This window comes from Lepeophtheirus salmonis, chromosome 10 (genome assembly GCF_016086655.4).
Source record: "Lepeophtheirus salmonis chromosome 10, UVic_Lsal_1.4, whole genome shotgun sequence".
NCBI lineage: Eukaryota > Metazoa > Arthropoda > Copepoda > Siphonostomatoida > Caligidae > Lepeophtheirus > Lepeophtheirus salmonis.
In genome coordinates this window covers 3,202,144-3,221,191 of record NC_052140.2, presented here as the reverse complement: position 1 = coordinate 3,221,191, position 19,048 = coordinate 3,202,144, and the positions used below count along the sequence as shown (strand labels likewise).

General features: G+C 33.3%; 1 protein-coding gene across 2 annotated transcripts in view; it reads left to right on the top strand.

Annotated features, from left to right (window-relative positions):
- Nucleotides 1-18,115, top strand: part of LOC121125701 (acid-sensing ion channel 5) — an 81,609-nt gene extending 63,494 nt beyond the window's left edge. For both annotated transcript variants that reach the window (XM_071891555.1, XM_040720904.2), the window contains exons 2-6: nt 4,067-4,428; nt 4,566-5,112; nt 6,138-6,448; nt 16,894-17,187; nt 17,254-18,115. In XM_071891555.1, the coding sequence (XP_071747656.1) occupies nt 4,142-4,428; nt 4,566-5,112; nt 6,138-6,448; nt 16,894-17,187; nt 17,254-17,911 (2,097 nt within the window). In that variant the 5' untranslated portion in view covers nt 4,067-4,141 and the 3' untranslated portion in view covers nt 17,912-18,115. The remainder of the gene's footprint in view (nt 1-4,066; nt 4,429-4,565; nt 5,113-6,137; nt 6,449-16,893; nt 17,188-17,253) is intronic.
- Nucleotides 18,116-19,048: the final 933 nt, after the last annotated feature.

The window sequence follows — 19,048 nt, the reverse complement described above, 5'->3', positions numbered from 1 at the left end:
GAGGAAAGAAAGAATAATGGTCAATACATTTCATTCGAGCAGCTACAATCAGCTGTGACAAGAGAGGAAGGAGAAAAGAATATATCAAAAAGGACGTTTGCTAAAATGACCTCAATTTTGATTCCCAACTCTACTCTGAGTCCAAAAAGGACTTACCATTATAACTCTGCAACTAATAATCCTCAGGGTTAATTTCCGTCTTTCATGAGCACACAAGAACGTTCAACAGGTTTTGAATATATAATTAAATCTATTTAGGAAATGATGTTCCCTACTCAGGAATAAAATAACAATGACAACTGCTCAGGAAAATAAAATTCATTCTTTTCAATCCCCAATTACAAATATACGGGCCAGCTAAAAAACACGCCGGATTTACATCATTGTCAATTAATAATGATTAAAGAAAAGAGAACTGAAAACGTTTGAGACTCTAGTGAGACCGGGCAACGAGTACTCATATTTCCTCATCAATCCATTCACGTATTACTGCACTATTTGGCGGGACTCTGTGGCACTTTATAACAATGAGCACGCTCCTGCTCTCACACAAGAATTTTGAGCACTGCTCTCTAATTCTTTGTCAATAAGTAACAAAAGAATATTCAAAATGGTGTACATTTGCAAAAATTACAACCTGAAGTCTGATAGGTAAGGCATAAGTGTTTTCAGTTCCATGGGAATGCTATTCACAACCCTAATGAGAGAGGTTTTCAGTACATTCAAATTTGAATGGGTTTTTATGCTAATCCTGTCCTCCAAAATGGAGCATATTCTCAAATCCATCAGATTCAAACACGGAGTGGGAGGAGGCTAAAAGTTCTTGCTCAAAAAGATTGAAAAATTAGTGACTGACCATTTAGGTATCAATTGGAGGTGTTGTTGTAACCCCCCTCCCCCCTCAAAAAAAAAAAATAAATTGTTTTTATTTGAAAATTTAATTTTGAAATATAATTTTTGATATTTTTCCCAAAAATTTCAGTTTATGTGAACAGCTCTGGGTTTTTGTAATTTTTCCATACAAAGTTAAATTTTCTGTAAATAGCTATAGGTTTTATAATTTTTATCCGAAAATTTAATATTTGAAATTTTGTTTACAACAGCTGTTGATTTTTTTTTTTTAAATAAAAAAAATTGAAATTTTTTTGATTTCTATTTTATTTCTATTTTAAAAAATCCCCCCCCCCCCAGAAAAATAATATAAAACAGATGACGTCCCTGAGGGAGCTCCATCATGTTGAAAGGTATAAGTGTCTTTGCTTACGTGAGAATTGGCTGATAGCAAGAGAACTTTTCTGGTTCTCACGTAATCAATGTTGTTAATTTTGAACTTTGAAAGTACAAAGATAATGACCGTTTTACAGGACCGGCCAAGTGCACACTTTACCATCACTGACTCTTATTTCTCCTTTCAATAAATTTAGTACAAATCAGATCCTTTTTTGATGAAAACACGATCATTTTGTGAATTGGAAATCACCTTTACAGAAAAACATTGCCATCCCAAGAAAAAATAAATAACGGGAGGCGTGCCAGACTTGAACAAACTAAGAGATTTATTTCTTTGTTAACTTTCTTTTTTCTCGTAAATGAAGGATCATCAAAAAATGTTTTCAACAAACCTCAATGAGTTGTATAAGTTTAATTTTTACTGTATTTGAGGTCACCCAGTACAATAGGCCGGTTTGTTTTTTTAACTTTTTTCGAATTTTTCATTACAGCTAGTCAGGAAAAGTTTGGATTTGGTAAGGAAAGAACAAATGCAAAGTTTAATTTACCTATTATATCATTTTTAAGTAGCACATCTAGTTAAAAGTTTGAAAAGAGACAAAAGTTCTTTCATTCGTCAATAAAGATTAAAATACCACATAAATCTTTATTTATCATAAATTAATATAGATAGACATAATTCCAACATAAAAAAAATGATGCGCTATACGCGGATCATGAAATTCCCCTAACGTTTTTCTCTTCTATTTTTTTTTGCTCAATAAGACAATTTTAGAATAAAACTTTTGTAACATTTTTATAGGTTAAAACAATGTCTATCAAAATTATGTAACGTAAAATAACTAAAATTGTATTCATAGTGTCTATATATACTAATTTGATCGAGATGTGGGACCTAAAGATGACCTCGTAGGACAATGCAATTTTGCATATAGTAGTTTTCACATGATTTGACAACTTTTTATCACTTTCTGTAATCGAAATTCGAAAAAAATTGTGAATTAAACTGCTCTACTGTACATTTTATTTTTTGAACCGCCTTGTTTCATCTTTCCATGGATTCGATTTAGAGTATACAAAACAAAATAATTAACTAAATATAACATAACACAAGTAAGTAATTTGAGAGCTCTAAATATGGCCAATTTTGTTCTGAATGAGTAAAGTAAATAGCCAAGGGTTCTTTTTCCTTACTTAATCCTTTCCCACTTTTTCCATTTTTTTTTTACTTACTTACTATCTTAGCAAGAGCTTTGAATTAGCTAATTAATTTATTTTACCCCGTAGAGTATATTCCTTTTTAAATGTTGGAGCCTCATTTATGTGCATATATATTTATGATTCAACTGTCCCCATGTAATTGTTAAAGATAAAAGGAAAAGACTTAAAAATAATCTGAACTTGAAGTCCAAAAAAGTTTCAAAATGAGTAATACATGATAATTTAAAAAGAGAACATAATTAACAAGGTTGTGTCCGCTCAGGTTCAGCGGTTCTATCGGTCTCGGTTCTTTTATTCCAACAGTTTCAGTCTCATTCTCGGTTCAGCTTTATTGGTCTAGGTTTCGTTCTCGGTTCCTTTTTATAAAGCCTCAGTTTGTTAACAGGTACTTAAAACGAGGGTCGTCACTAGGAAATTCGGGCTCAGGATATGATATTAAATATAAACAGGGTCGTAGCTATCTTATGTATAGTGCCCTAAAGTCCAGCAGGGCTCCCAAAAACTGAGGTTGCTTAAGACAATAGTATTCAAAGTGGGTCGTGAGGGGAGGCTTGGGAGGGGGTGGTGGAGTGCAGGAAGATTGAGGATTGCTTTCAGTCTACACATGTTTCGTATAAAGGGGCCTCATCTAAAAATTTATTGGTGTGGGGGCCTTGGCATAGTAAAGTTTGGAAAATCCTGGCTTAGGAACTATTATAGTTGTAGTTATAATATTATAGGGTCACAATAAGCTTAGTGGCGGACCTGGATCCATAATCTACCCTACCCCCTTTCCTCTTTTAATTACACCCTATGCTCCCTAAAACCCCTTTTCCAGATCCATAAGAAGCCCTTAGCTATTTCGAAAACGCTGCAATTGAACAAGAAAAAACTAAGAAAATAGACATACAGACATGGACATTTGGTCGGTTGCGGTTCTAGCGGTTCAAGAATCAGAACCACTTGACATAAATCTTGTTCACTCTCGGTCTGATCCAGTTTAGTCCTGCATTTCAGTTCTAAAACTTATAAAGTTCGGTCCTTGATGACGTCATTCAACTTTATTTCTTCTTTTTTGATTCAGTTGTAGTACTAAGAGTCGACAAGACCGACAGTCTATAGGACCAGTCCCAAGGGTTGATAGGATTGCTCCTAAAACTGGACTAGACTGAATTAGTAAGGGCTGATACATTACTAATTATAACATATGGGCTGAAAAGTCCCGGGCCTTTTAAAAAAAAAAAACACCCTTTTTTTTTGTTCAAAATTAATTTTGTAAATTATTATCTTATTTATAAGAGCGTTCGTTATTTTTGGAAGTTAACCAAATTCAAAATTATCATATATCATGAGATGTGTTTAGGTGTTGACCTTCTTTTTTTCTGTGCCATCAAAAAACCGTTACACTCTATCTGTTCAAATTCCATGCGTTCCGGAAGTTCTTGATCAGCTTTTTTTTTCCATAAATCAAAATATAATCAAATGTAAAACACAGTGAGGAACATAGAGCAATGTTTGAAGCGCCCTCTATGTTGTTTATATGTAAAATTATTACTAATACAAATTGAATGTCTTGATCAACTACCAATCTGACTAAATTTTCACAAAAATGATATTATTTTCTATTTATTTATAGGTGAGATGATTGAGAGTTGTAAATATTTTAACAAAAGAGTTAATTATTGACTACAAAAAGACTACCATATTCAACATGTCTCAGTTTGTAAATCAAAACCAAAACGATGCCGTCATCAATCGTAAACGTAGACGCCGAACGAAAAGATTCGAGAATCCTAAAAATATCGGCTCATTTGAGAAATTTTGTAATTGTACGTCACTTCATGGATGGAAGTACTTGACAACGGGTATGAATAAGACGCTTCGAAATGGATGGATTGGAGTAGTCTTTGCTTCTATGGGAGTTGCAACGTTTTTCCTTGGGTACTCCATCAATGATTTTTTGTCATCCACTGTTCAAACCACACAAGATACGTCAAGGTATACAGATTTGTATAAAATATTTTCAATTTACTTTGAAAAGTTTTTTTTTTTTTGATTTTCAACTTACATAACCATAAATTTGAGCAAGATCATATATGATTCCACAGTTCTGTCATATTTTTTGATAATTTCAGAGCTTCCTTAGATCAAGTATACTTCCCATCCGTTACGTTATGTAATATTAACCAAGGACGAAGAAGTTTTTTCCTAGCCAATAATTTAAACGCGGACACAAAACTTTTAGCCAATGTTTTAGCTCAAGCCTATTTTGGTCTAAAAGGAAACTTTAGTAGTGCGGAATTAGAAGAAATCAAATTAGTTTTTTCAACAGAGGAAGTGATGAAAAAGGGTGTTCTTGCTGATATTATGTACATGAAGACGCCTTTGAAAAAAGATGCTCTAAATCATGAGGACATGCAGAACTGGGAAGTCTCAAGGAATGAAGCCTTTGTAAATCAGGCGGGGTGGTACTTTAAAACCCTGGCTGCACAAGAAACAGGGCAGGATAACATTTTGTTAGCCTCCTATGGAAAGAAAGTGAAGAACGTTGAGAGATACACGGATTTTCTACCCTTCTTTGGCACAGACTATGGACTTTGCTCATTGATTAAGCCTCAAATATCCTTCAATAAATCTCTTATCGATATTCCTTTCGACACTCTCATGAGGAACTTTACAAAGGTAGACTCACTCCTTTACAGCCGTGAGTGGACTATTGGGCGAAATCATTTTTGCTGAACGGACATTTCACCGAATGACCATAGATATTTCATAGAAACGATTGTATATATTAATTCGATTTGAAGTGATAGCCATAGGTATTTTTCATATGCTGTAAATGTGAAATCAGGTAAATTAATTAGTGTTCCTTGGGAGAGCTGATTTCCCTATTAATTATATTCATTAATGATCATTATCGGTGATGAAAATCCGGTATATTTTTTAGCTAGCCCGTTTTCTTTGGAATTGGTTGGCTGATGGATGATTTTTTTTCCTTAGCAGTTGCCATTATTACTATTCAATTATTGAATAGTGAATTTCCTTTCCTAAAGAGATTCAACTATATTCCAAACCTGATTGAACAGCTGTGTGTCCTCATAAAAGACGGAGTGTAGCCCTGAGGATTTGTTGGGGAGTTACAATTGTAAGTCCTTTTTGGACTCAGAGTACAATTGGGGAGCAATATCCGAGACATTCTAGCAAATGTCCTTGTTTATATCCTTTTCTCCTTCCTGCCTTGTTATAGCTGATTGTAGCTGATCTAATAAACCCCCATGAGAATTATTCTTTTCCCCTTCAGAGCATTCTTCTGATACCTTCTCCGTTATCAATTAAGTATTATTCGACATGACGGATGATTCATATTGGAAAATATGCATGGATTCACGGACAAATATAATATCAAACAAGTTTTTATGGTGTGTTTATATATTGGCCATTAATTAATATAAATATTTTTTTCGCAAAAGAACACTCATCTATTTACCTATATGACATATATAGATATGAACAATTTCTATTTCTCATTCTATCATTTTAAATTGAATTAAATTATGCAATCCCATATATATTTTTATAAAATCTCAATTTTCTGCAAATTTTTATTTGGCAAATAATCGTTCAGGAAAAATGTTTTTGCCCAATTGTCCTAGAACCCTTTTCGATATGTACATAAATATATTTTTTCCAATTTATCCTATGAATAGGACATTCGACCCGGAATACAACTTGGAAAAGAGAATGGACTAACACTTCTCCTGGATGCAGAGGTCTATGACTATGCTTTCTCTCCCCAAAAAGGAGAAGGCTTTAAATTAGCCATTCATTATCATATGGACCAACCCATTATGGCACTTTCCGATATTGATCTCAGCCCTGGTTTTGTTACACAGCTCTCTGTTACTCCGGTCCTTAGAGATACAACATCGCAAGCCCGTTTTAGATTCACTCCAGAGGAACGTGGGTGCTATTTCGATGGAGAGCTAGAGTTTAAATATTTGCCTAGGAGTCTTTATAGGTAAGTCTTTACTTTATATGTGTAATAATATTATACAGGTCTTTATAGTACTAAACCACGTAACGTGGGAGAAATAATTATATTTCAAAGTCCACTCTTTATTATTTTTAGTATGGTCAGAACAATACAAACATTTTATTCATCATAAATGAATTGAAATAATTGTAAAGCTTAATATTGATAATACTTGATTTTTAATCCAGTCATTTGAATACATGTAAAATTTAAATCATCGGAACTTAATCAATATATTTCTTCAGCAACCTTTTGAATTTTAAGGGTTTTTAATTAGTAATAACTAAAAGTTTTAAGTGTAGATTCAAATCAAATGCTTAGAGGACACTCCTCTCGTGCAAAATTATAAAAGACTATAAAAGTTATTGCTTACCCACATATATAACTTTTTATCATAATATTGTTTAAAAACCAGGATGTGAGGAGAATATGCTGCACTCTACGGAATGTCAGAATAATTCCAAATACTGTGTTATGCAAAATCCGCGGTGTTTGAAGCCCGTGTTAAGTGGGAACCTCTTGTACGTGAAAGTGTGAATATTTCATACTTTTATAATATTATTTTATAATATATACGTATGAAATCACTTTATAGTTTGTTATAAGGTAAACCAATCTCTATTATAATAATTCTCTAAAGAGTTACAATCATTTAGTAGTATAAATTAATTATTAATAGTATTTGACATTACTTGGATTAATTTTAGAGACTAATAGAGACATACCAAAAAATTATAACCAATCGGTGTTAAAGAATATATTTATATGTATTGTAATTCTATCAAATTATATTCATTTTTATACAGTTAAAAATCTAGTCAACGTTCTCTCATAATCCCATTTTTACATAGGCAACGAATTTGAACCAAAGTTATATTTTTTGCCTCTGTTTGTTGGTTAGTCACAAGGATTATAGCAAACTTTACGAATCGATTTTACTTAGTAAGAAGATGATATATAGTTACAGTAAGAGGCTATCAAATTTTGAAAGATAAAGCTCAAAGATTAAGGTCAAAGTAACACGAAGCATTCAAAATACATAATATAACATAACTTTGGAACTAATTGAGGTACATAACTCAATTTGATTTTAGGAGGAAATCAGCATACAGACTACTTTTCATCCCTTTATGGGGTATTAACTTCATAGGAATTTATGAGAATTAACAATTCGAATAGTGATTTTTCCATTAATATAAAGGGTGGTCCATTGAAATCTGAACACTTACTTATTCAATAATTAATTAAGGTTGAGTTATGGAAATTAATTGATAGTTCATTATATTAAAGCATACGCAATTAGTTACAAAATAAAACAAATTGGAGCTCTCTAACTTACGTACAATTTGAGAAAATGACACTAGAACGTGATCAAATAATTTCCATTTGCTCACTCCAAGCAGTTGGGCGTCTACGGCTTCAGTAATTCCGAAGCGTTGGAAAAGAGGAAGGGATTTATCAAAAAGGCCAAACTGGATCCGGACGAGTTAAAGAAAAAACTGCCTAGGCCAATCCCCTCAAGTTCACGAGGGCCCAGACAAGAGAACTCGGGGTCTCACACCAGACTATCCAGAGATTGGATCAAATGAACCTTGTGAGGGTAGAGAGACACCTTTTGACTCCAGCAATGAAATAAACGCATCTCCTCCATTTTAAGACTTTTTAGAATTTGTTTTTAATGAGTGTTTTGAGTTCTTTTGAACTCTTTTTTGACAATTTTGGCCCACCTACAGCCCTGATGCTAACCCCCTCAACTTTTGGGTACATGTCATGGGGAAGGCTTGGAGTGTCCTTCATCCAAACATCATGGCCTCAAAGCCACAGTCAGATATTACTGAGCCGCCTGACAGAGGGCTACATCCGCAGCGGATATCAGATCTTCCATCGCCGCTTGGAAGCCATCATTGCTGCTTAGGATGGCTACATTGATGATTATGAGAGCTCAGACACACATCTGTCTATAGTATTAATTTTGTTGAAATTCTATTGTTAATTAATAAATCATATCTTGTTGAAGTTAGCTGGTGCCAACATTCTTTTACAATTTGTTTCTTTTTAATCTCATTTCACATTGCTTTTCAATCAATAAAAGTAAATATCATGAGTAATCCCCTATAAACCTTTTTGCTGAAAGATAAACTAAGAATCTTCGATGATCTGTCAAAAGCAGGATCTAATCAAACACAGGTTGACTGGAAATGGGAATTTCAAAATTATTTATAATATTTATTCATTTCGACCAGCCGTGGTAATAAAATCCTAAAACTGTCGACTTATAATTAGTACTCATAAAATATTAAAATTATAGACAATGTGATCGGTAGAAATTATTCTCTTGAACTCCATGTCCGCGTAGGTTCCATACTCGGTCCTTCCTAGAGAAGGAAATATACTGGATGTTTTTGGACTGTAAAGACAAAATTCTCAGATCCGATGGAGTAATTGTAATACTATAATGTTTAGTTATACTTAATTCGTGCAACTCCATCCGACCAATCAAGCATTTAAAAAAAAATGTCGTTGTTATTCATAGTAATACATTAAAGATGAGAATCTTCAAATTTGAAAAATAGCGTATAAATGCAAAGAAAAAATTAACAAAACCAAAAAATCCTAGAATGTAAAAAATATATATATTTAAATATGTCAGACCCGAAAATAATTAACAAAAAATCGCAAAGGGTCAGCCTCCCTTCCTTGACGAAAGTATAGCCTTCCAAAGACTAGCCAAAATATGATAAAAAATAGGCTTGGAAATGACTATATTTTGGTTTTGGGAGTTTGATGGTGTTTTAATCAGAGAGTTTCATTTTGTGGAAGAGATAGCCTTTGTTTAGTAGACAGGGTGAGGGAGATTGAATTTTTTGTTTAGATGATTATTCAGAAATCCGGGTTCAATCATAGATATCGACAACTTTTATTCAGAAAAATAGTAGTTTCCTGTATTTATATTTGATTGTATACCCCTTACATTATCATGCATGCGCGGAAAACTACCCTGGGGAAAATTGCCCGTGGAAGATTGCCATGAAGGAAAATTGCCAGTTATGAAAATTACCCGTAATTTGTTCAAACTTCTTGATGAATAATAACAAATGATAAATTCCCTTAATATTATTTATGACAAATATCGAAACATATGTGTTTGTTCCATCGCCCAAGGGAGAACCTTCAACTGTGACTAATGTTATTGTAATTCAATTTTTTGTACGGTAGTTTTTAGAGATCCAGGTACCCCTGGATCTCTAAAAACTACCGCCAATCCATCAAAAAAAAACCTAAAACCACAAACTAGTTAAAAACGATCAAATTGGCCGGGGTACCGGGGGCAGTGTTGGATACTTAAAGCAAAAGCCTCATATATATGCAATGAACCCCTCTAATATCAAGAAATAGTTTCAAACCTTGGGTTGAACAGGGTACTTGAGGGTACCCCTGGATCCATAACAATTACCTTCAAAGTGTCAAAACCATCCAAGGAACCCTTCTAATACAAAAAAAAGTTTGCATACATGTTTTTATAATCTTATAGGCCATTTATAATGTGTTATTATTCATCATGAAGTTTGAACAAAATACGGGCAATTTTCTCAAGGCAAACTTCCGCGGGCAATTTTCCCCAGGGCAGTTTTTCTAGTACCCATTATCATGAATAAGCATTTCCCTTTAAAATTAGACCTCGTAGCCTAGACCTACACCTAAAAATAATCAAAAATTCCAACAACTACAAACAAAATTCACATAATTATCAATCCATTAGCCTCCCTCAATAAATGGGTCCATATCTCCGAACAATCGTTTTTAAACTAGTCATATATCTAGTCGACAGTTTGTATTTGACAATGCCAATACCATGATCCTAGCAATCCCTATCCATCCTATGTATTTTTATAGAAAAAATCACAATATCTAGCTACAGAGGACAAAATTACTGCTCTCAGGTTTTCTCTATGAATTGCTTCTCCACATTCCAATTAATTTTGCTGTAAGAGCTTTCGTGCTCAAAATAGTTAAATGCATTTCCCAATTTTCATAATTTGTTCTTCTTTGGCTTGTCGGCAAGCTGAACAAAAGTGTTGCCTGAATGGTATGAACGTTTTACCCCTCTACATTAACAGAAACAAATTAAAATAATAAAAAGGAAACGAAAGGAAACACGAGAAAAAGGTGCAAATATTGTTAAAAAAGTTTCTACAATCTTTACAAGAAATTGTAATAAACATTATAGTTTATCGAAATCTGGAATTGAAAGGTTATTTTTTTTTTGTTAGCCCAAAACTCCTGCAGTTTCATCTTTCTAACAATATGTACGCATAGCTTGTTCGATACCTCAATACATGAAGAAGAAATCGCCATCTTATCTTTAAGACCCATGGATATAAACAATGTCTGGCAGATTTTTTCTTAGGGAACCCGAGATTTTCTACTATTTAAGACGGAGTTTGTGGTACGGTAGAGGACATAAACAGTAATTATATTAGCATGTATTGCTTCTATTCCTGAATCCCTTGAAAAAATATATTTACGTTCATTTTTTCTCACGATATCCATTGTTGATGTAGAATCAGAGACAGGATTCACGTGCCATATACTTCTTTGAATTACACTCAGTGGATATCCATTAAAGATCCGGTTTACTATTAATTAATGATATTTTCAATGTTGTTTTTTTAATTAAAATATCTAAAAAAAAACATGTTATGTATATAAATATTCATTAAATCAAGAATGGTAAAGTGTGGTAAAGTTGGATACTTTTAAAAGTTTTTTTTTATAATTTATGTAGGTAATATAGTTAGTAAATTACTTCATTTGATGCAATGTGACCTTTGGGGGTCTCGAACCTTTTGTCTGGAATACTAATTATCTTATCATTCCAAATCCTACATACTTTTTGGGATCACATTTATTTATCCCTAGAGGATTAGGTACTTTGGAGAGAAACATTCCCATTTGGAAGCAAAAGGTGGACATATATTCAAAAGTAAATACAAAAAGTTTCATTGATCCTAAAAATTATATATGAGTCTTAAAATATAGAGCAACAGATCTTTTAAAAAAAAATTAAATTATGTTGTTATGTCAAATTGAACGGAGGTTATATAATTGTCCATGTTTATTTGTTAGCAGAGTTACGTAAAAAGTTACGGATCGATTTTGGTAAAACTTTGTAGGATGAATATATGTATATTTAGAGTTGACATGTTTGTTATGAAAAAACTAGGATGGTGGATGATTATAAAAGCTTCCTTGCCACTTATTTTAAGTGTTGCGTCGTAATATTTTGAAACAATCCTCTCAGCATAATTTGAAGGGCTCTTGGTATATTTTAACAACAAACTTTATCGTTTTATGAAACAACATGTTTCATGTGGACAACAGGTATTCAGTTATTATATTACTATACCACAGCATTTTTGCCCGCCGGCTAAAACTCATATTGATTATTCAAGTTAATTTATAGAAAACGTAAATAATCTTTTAAATTTTCAATCGTAGTAGATTTGGTCTTTAAAGCCTTTTTTTTTTTTTTACAAAATCACGAGGCATATCTCAAAATGAAATACAGGGTGGTCACTATATTTTGAGAAAATATTTAAAAGCTAATAATGAAGGAAGAATATGGGGTAAACCATTTTTTTTTTTTGTTATTTAAATGCTAAATTTCATAATTAGAACTGTCTCTGTTGGTAGTTTTGGTCACATGGTGCTGGAAGCATTGGTAGCCCCGGGCGACCTCGTGCAGATCCAGCTTCACTATTTTACTGGTTCGGATTCTAAACTTTTAATTTACATTCCCTGGATCGATGGAGTAGCCCAAGGAAGAAATGACACATTCCAACACGACAGTGCTCACAATCCCAAAAAATTGCAGGATGTCTTGGTCACAAAATGTCACCAATTTTTGGAGCCCAGATTTTTGGGCTGTAAACAGCCCAGACATGAGCCCATGCGATTTCTATCTCTGGAAGAAGGTACAACAGGAGGCATATCCCAAACATTATTTTGGCCCCGTGTGGCCGAGATTATCAAGAGAGGCCCAACTCATTTTAAATAATTGAATCTAATTCTAGTTTGTTTGTTATAAGCCTTTAAAAATGTCCCCTATTTATATGGACAACGCTTTATATAAATGATAATTAATGTAAATATCAATTGATAAAAAACATTCTGGCATCATTAAAAATAAAAAGTCAATCCGAAAAAATAATCCTACTCACTGGCAAGCCCCTCCTAAAATGTTGAGTACCCCTCCCTGAATATACTCATATGTATGGCTTACAGAACTGTGTAATATTACAATGGTACCCTCGATAATCAAAGTTTTAGTATGCATCTTTTTTCAGATGATTTTATTCTCCGTTTTCTCATAGTACGAAAACCCTTAAAAGCTTTTTTTTTTTTGTCATGAAATTTTTTCTCCAATTATAAAACGATTCATAAAAGTATTATTATGAGAAAGGAAAAAATGTGTTTTGATTTTTTTTATATATAATTACTTACATGGTTTAATTGTAGGTGCAAAATCCAACTAATAGCTGTTCATATTTATTATCAGGGTTGTTTAAGGATTTAAAAAAATCTGACACATTTTTGTTGGATTATATAATAAAAGGTACTTTTCCATATGTTGCATATGCATTGAAGGGTTAAGTATATTATTTTGGTATGTGGGAGAAGAAAAGTTTATCTTATTTACTTCCTAGAGTATAATTACCTGTAATTTTGATTAGGATCATTCAGGTGCAGGTTAAAATTCAGTAACAAATTCATTAATATATTTTCAGTACTAAAGGGTGATTCAAAACGAGCGGTTTTTGGATTGTAGAAATAAAACACATAAAATATTATATTATGGTCAAAACTTTATTATGAATCGAAAAAACAATCCTTTACAATTATTTCTAGAAAATAATCCCCTTGTTGGCCGCAACTGGCCTTTAAATGGTCCATTCTTTCGCGCCAATTTTCGATGACGCGTTTGAGCATTGTGACCGGAATCTCACGAATAACTCGCTCAATATTTGCTTCCAATGCTTCAATCCTCGTTGGTTTATCCACATAGACTTTTGCTTTTATGTAGCCCCAAAGAAAAAAGTCCAAAGGTGTGATATCACACGATCTTGGTGGCCAATTTACGGGGCCAAAACGTGAAATTAATTGTTCACCAAAATGATATCGCAATAAGTCCATTGTTACGCGCGCTGTGTGGTAAGTCTTGTTGGAACCAAATATCGTGGAGACCATGTGCTTCAATTTGAGGTACCTTAAAGTCTGTTAAAGGTGGCGAATCGATTCTTCACGATTTACGTCTACACTCTCGGCTAGTCCGCAATATTTTCTACGCTGCGAGCTGTACGTGGCCTACCAGACGACGGGACATCCCAGCAAGTTGTCGCCCCTTCAAATTTTTCGATTATTCTGCGAATTGTGGATTCTGAAGGTCGATTATGTGGACCATAAATTGGGCGTAATTTGCGAAATACTTCTTTCACAGAACGCTGATTTTCATAGTATAATTGAACAATTTGTACACGTTCTTGTGGCGTATATCTTTCCATGATGAATTGTAAAACAATACTGAGTAAAAATGACGTATGAATTTGACAGAACTCACGCACGCCTGTCAAAGAAATCCCTACGGGAAAAAACGGCTCGTTTTGAATCACCCTTTACAACGATTCAATCCAAATGTCACTGTGTAATGTTTTTAGAAAATAAATATAATTAATAAGAAATATTATTCATACAAAAGAGTCCTCATTGTCTTAAATGATATGAAACATATTAATTATTCTATAGTAAATAATTAGTAAAGCTAAGATACTAAGAACCAAACCTGTTTATCATAATATGATATTATCATAAAATATATCATCGTTTTTACATCAATATATTTAACATAATTTTACGTCTCATTAGACTCTCTTTGACACGGATGACTTAACTCTCTACTGCACAGGTTATTTAAAAGAGATAACTTCATATATGAGAGCAGTTTTTGAGAACCTGGAATCATTTTAAGAGCCCTCGGAGCTAGTGGTCAACACCAGGGGGACTCAAGTCCGTTTTTTACTTGTAGAACCTTTAAAGAGATGTTTTCTGTTATTGAAGTTCTCCTGTAGATCACCTCTTGTTTGAGTTTCAGTAACAAAAGAGGATGGAGCAATAGGCATCAACAGTAGCGCAGGGAGAGTCCTTCAATATATCACTAGTACTACGTAGTGGTATGATAAATATCTTAGATAGAGTAAAAATACGGACTGCGGTCGCAATAGCCCGAGTAGTCTACTTCCTTAGGTGCACTCCTTATTTAGATAAAATAAAAGACAAGGATCATCCAAGGAAATTTTATATGGGTTCCAAAGTGAACTCATCTTTCAAAAAGCTGTCGGTATGTTTCAGTTTCATCGTGGGGCATGAGTCTAAAAATTTAGAAAGAGTGTGGAAATATTTAAACTTCATATGGCTGATTAGACTCAGAAGTCGAACGGATTTCTGGGCAAAATGCTTGAAAGACCATTTTAAAAGGCATAAGGAGTTTCCATTTAACGAGATAATTTTCATTGGTCTTGCATACTCTGTTCTTCCTATGATGGACGTAGACAAACTTCTGGACGTAGACAAACTTCTGAACTACGACCTTCTTGCTTATTAAAAGAATTAAAATTTGATTACGCCGTATAATACAAAGTTATATGACCCCCAATCCCGTCCTACATAACGGTAGAAACCATGTCTCTTACAAGGATGTGCCAAATGGTGGATTTTCCGGCTGATTTGGTGTTTAAACGCTTCCTTTGTTTCGGTTATGAACCGTAGGAAGATGTACTCAAAAAAATATGTTGCTGCCCCTTGATGGACTCAAAAGAAAAATGGTTCCGCTATAGAATATCTACTTCAACCCTTTTACGAATAAATCGAGAGCCGAAGATACGGAGAGAGACAGCACAAGTGGTTCACTGAGTGCAAATTATCACTGAGCTTTTGAGGGAATATTAGAAAGCATCAATAACGATTGGCTTTTAATGGCACTGCCTACTCAAAGATTTTACTTTAAAATGGAGTACTTAATCACTAAATTGATATTTATCATTTACACTGCACGAAATATATATCTATTCGTCTGGACAGACTCCTCTCAAGATCCCACAAAGTGCTGGAGAGGTTGTTTTTGTGATAATGGTACGCTTATTGTGAATGTAAAACGATACATCTAATCTAAAACCTTTTTTACTGTGGGTTTTGTGATTGAAGGAACGTCCAAATGGTCTTGCAATTACTCTAGATAATGATAATTTCTTTCAACTGTAGAGATGCCCGTAAATTCAGTAATGTTCAAGAAATCATGCAGAAACTTCCTCATGTACCGATCCCTTTCATCAAAATTGTGACTGGGTCTTTCCTCTAACAAAAATCCTTGGAACAATTGGGTATTATCTTGTCATTTGATCAAATTGAAAATATTTAAAGGATAATTAATGCATTCTGTACCTTGTGTTTTTGTGCCTTAATTATGGTTCAAAGTATTTGTATTTTAGTCTTTAATTGTGTTGATATATTCAAATAAAAAGTCAACATACAAAAAAAAACATCATTTTACGCCCCAATGTTTATAATTAACCTTTTGTGAATAGTCGTAGGTTAATATCAGCTACCTGTTATAAGATTTTGGAACCAGGAAATGAATGTCTGGTTAAAGAGGAGAACAATTTACAGTTAAAAAAAGCATTTGTGAAGGGAAAATATAATATCATAATGTATTTAATCTCAGTTTTATTTTTTTATACGTTTTAAAAAAAATTACAGCAAAGATAGCCAATAGTTCTTGTTTTTGAAGAGAGATATTAAGACCAGAACTACCTTATAAATAATGAACAAAAATAAAAAGACCACACTCAAAATCTTTTTTTTTCTGTACAAAAAATGCATCCTTGGGAATAACCTCTAAATAGAGAATATTCCAACAGTTAGAAAGAAGGACATAAACTACAAATTGAGTTAATTTCATTGAAGGATATGAAGGTCATTATGTACCTACTTTCCAAAAATTGGGAAATGTCCACCCATAATGATCACTCGGTAGAGTGCAAACTTTGCCCTAAAATAAACTTTTATACATGTTGACCTTTTATGTGACCTTTGCCGTTCACTTTGACTTCTCAAATTTAATGGCCCCTTACTGATAACATATACATATCATTTTCATGCAATGTTTTACTAAAATTAGTCCATAACTTTTTGCTTAATCCTGCTTACAAACAAACGGAGGTTATAAGGAAACATTTGTACCTCCAACAGTAAGTACAAAAAAGGTGACTTTTGAGTGAACTTTGAGTTTTGTTGTTTTAAAAAAACAACAAAAAAATATGTATATCAAATGCATTCTACTTTTTCTATCTCTAATTATTATTAGTAACTCCTTACAGATATGGACTCTCCAACTGTCTTTTTGCTGCAACCTATGATCAAATTCTGGAAATTTGCAACTGTGTTCCGTTTTTCCATACGATGGCATATGTGGACTTCCCTCAAATTTGTGCTGGGATCAGTCTTCTCTGCATGAATACCATTCTTCGTGATATTGGATCCCATACCGAGGTCTGGAGTGTGGAACCTGATGGCACATCCGTTCGAAAACCATGTTTATTTGCTTGTGAGGATCAGAGCTACACTGCAGCCGTAACAACATCCATTTTTCCAAATATGCATACTTTTTTAAGGTGAGACTCTCCGTGATCTTCATGTCTACATACTTACTCATGATTAATATCATTTATATTTGTCAGAAGTGCGGAATTTTGCCTCATGTACAGAAAGCTCAAGAAATCCTGTAGGACCTCCAAGAATGTGACTCTTCAGGAACAGTATCCCAAACTCTGCATTCTTATGTTAGAATATCCATTGGTTTGCTCAACGGATGAAGACCCGGATCGACTTCTCCCCCTGGTGCAATCCCTTAGTCATAGTTCCCCATTCATCAAGAAGCGATCGGTCCAATTCATTTCTCTCCTTCATCGCTACGCAAGGGAGAATTTACTTTTAGCAAATATATATATAAAGGACCCGGCCGTCACTCGCATCAAACGCGATCAAAAACTACCCATAATTTGGTTTGTAGCTAATATTGGGGGTATTATGGGACTCTGCATGGGTTGTAGTCTCGTCACACTCTTTGAAGTGTTTCATCACATTCTTCTCTTATTCCTCAAAACCGGCTCAAAGTCCTTTGTTCGAATTCGAAAAACTTTTAGATTTAAAAAAAGACAGTTAAAGGCAAATAATTCTGCTCTGACTAATATATCCGAGCATGTACCAAATAAAAAGCCTTTCATTGTCATGGAAGAGGAGGAGGATGAAGAAGAAATGGATATTCGAGGAGAAAACAAAGGAGAGGATCAAAAAACTCTTACGGTTTTAACTGAAGAGAGACGGATCAGTATTTAAGTGAATGTGTAATGAGACTTGTTTATTCCTAGTCATATTTACATCAATTATCCAAAAAAAAATATATGTATATACCAATTTATATTTTATTTTTTAAATCATTTTAATTAAATAACTAATTACAATTTTATTTATATAAACTAAATAGGAATGATCCTTTTAAATATATTATAAATAAAGTCCTTAATAAAAATAAAATAAAAACAACACATTTCTTCAAGAAATTGCATGTTCAAAAGGTCTTTTGGTATGTAACTCTACACACCGTACATACAGCCCCGTATCCCAGAATCTATTATGTAAGGCCAAATAAACTTTTAAAAATAAATACTTTTTCCACTTTTTACCATTAGAGTACTTGAACTAATAGTTTTATGTATTTATAAATACAAATTCTCAAAAAAACTTCAAAGACAAAGAGCTCAATTTCCTTTGATGATTAAATATATTTTATTCCCTGGGAAATTGTATTCTTGGTTACATAAATTGTTTTTATGGATATACACTGGCAAGAAAAAGTCGGGGAAAAAAATGGAATTTCACTTATTTTTCCAACTCCTTTATCATCAAGAAAAATTAAGGTTCAATATGTGTATCAACATTTATTTGAACAAAATCAAAGTATTTTTGTTTAAATTTGAGCTTCATCAAAAAATCCTCCCTTTGCCGCTACGACTTTTGGCATTCTTGCTCTTAGTTTTTCAAGATAGACAGATATCATTCCAAGCATTTGTCAGAATGTCCCACAACTTATTTCTAATTGTGGAGGGTATTTTGCCAGAACTTTTATGCTTAGGTGTTCCCAAAATAGCTCTATTGGGTTTAAATCAGGAGATTGAGCTGGCCATTGCGTAATAGATAGGATGTGAGAGGCTTCTTTATTTTCCAAGAAGTTTATCCTGAGCTTGGATGTATTTTTGGGTCGTTTTCTTGTTGAAAAACAAAATTTATTTCATTTAATCTCTATACAGATGGAATGGCTTGCGTCTTCAGGACAGAATGAAATTAAGCCGAGCCAAAACAGCTGGATTTTTACAGAGAAATAATAAAAAAATATTTTATGGATATATATTTTTTTTTTCCCCCAAAATAATTTTCATGGGCTTAAAGTAAAAATATTTATAAAGTAATAAACAA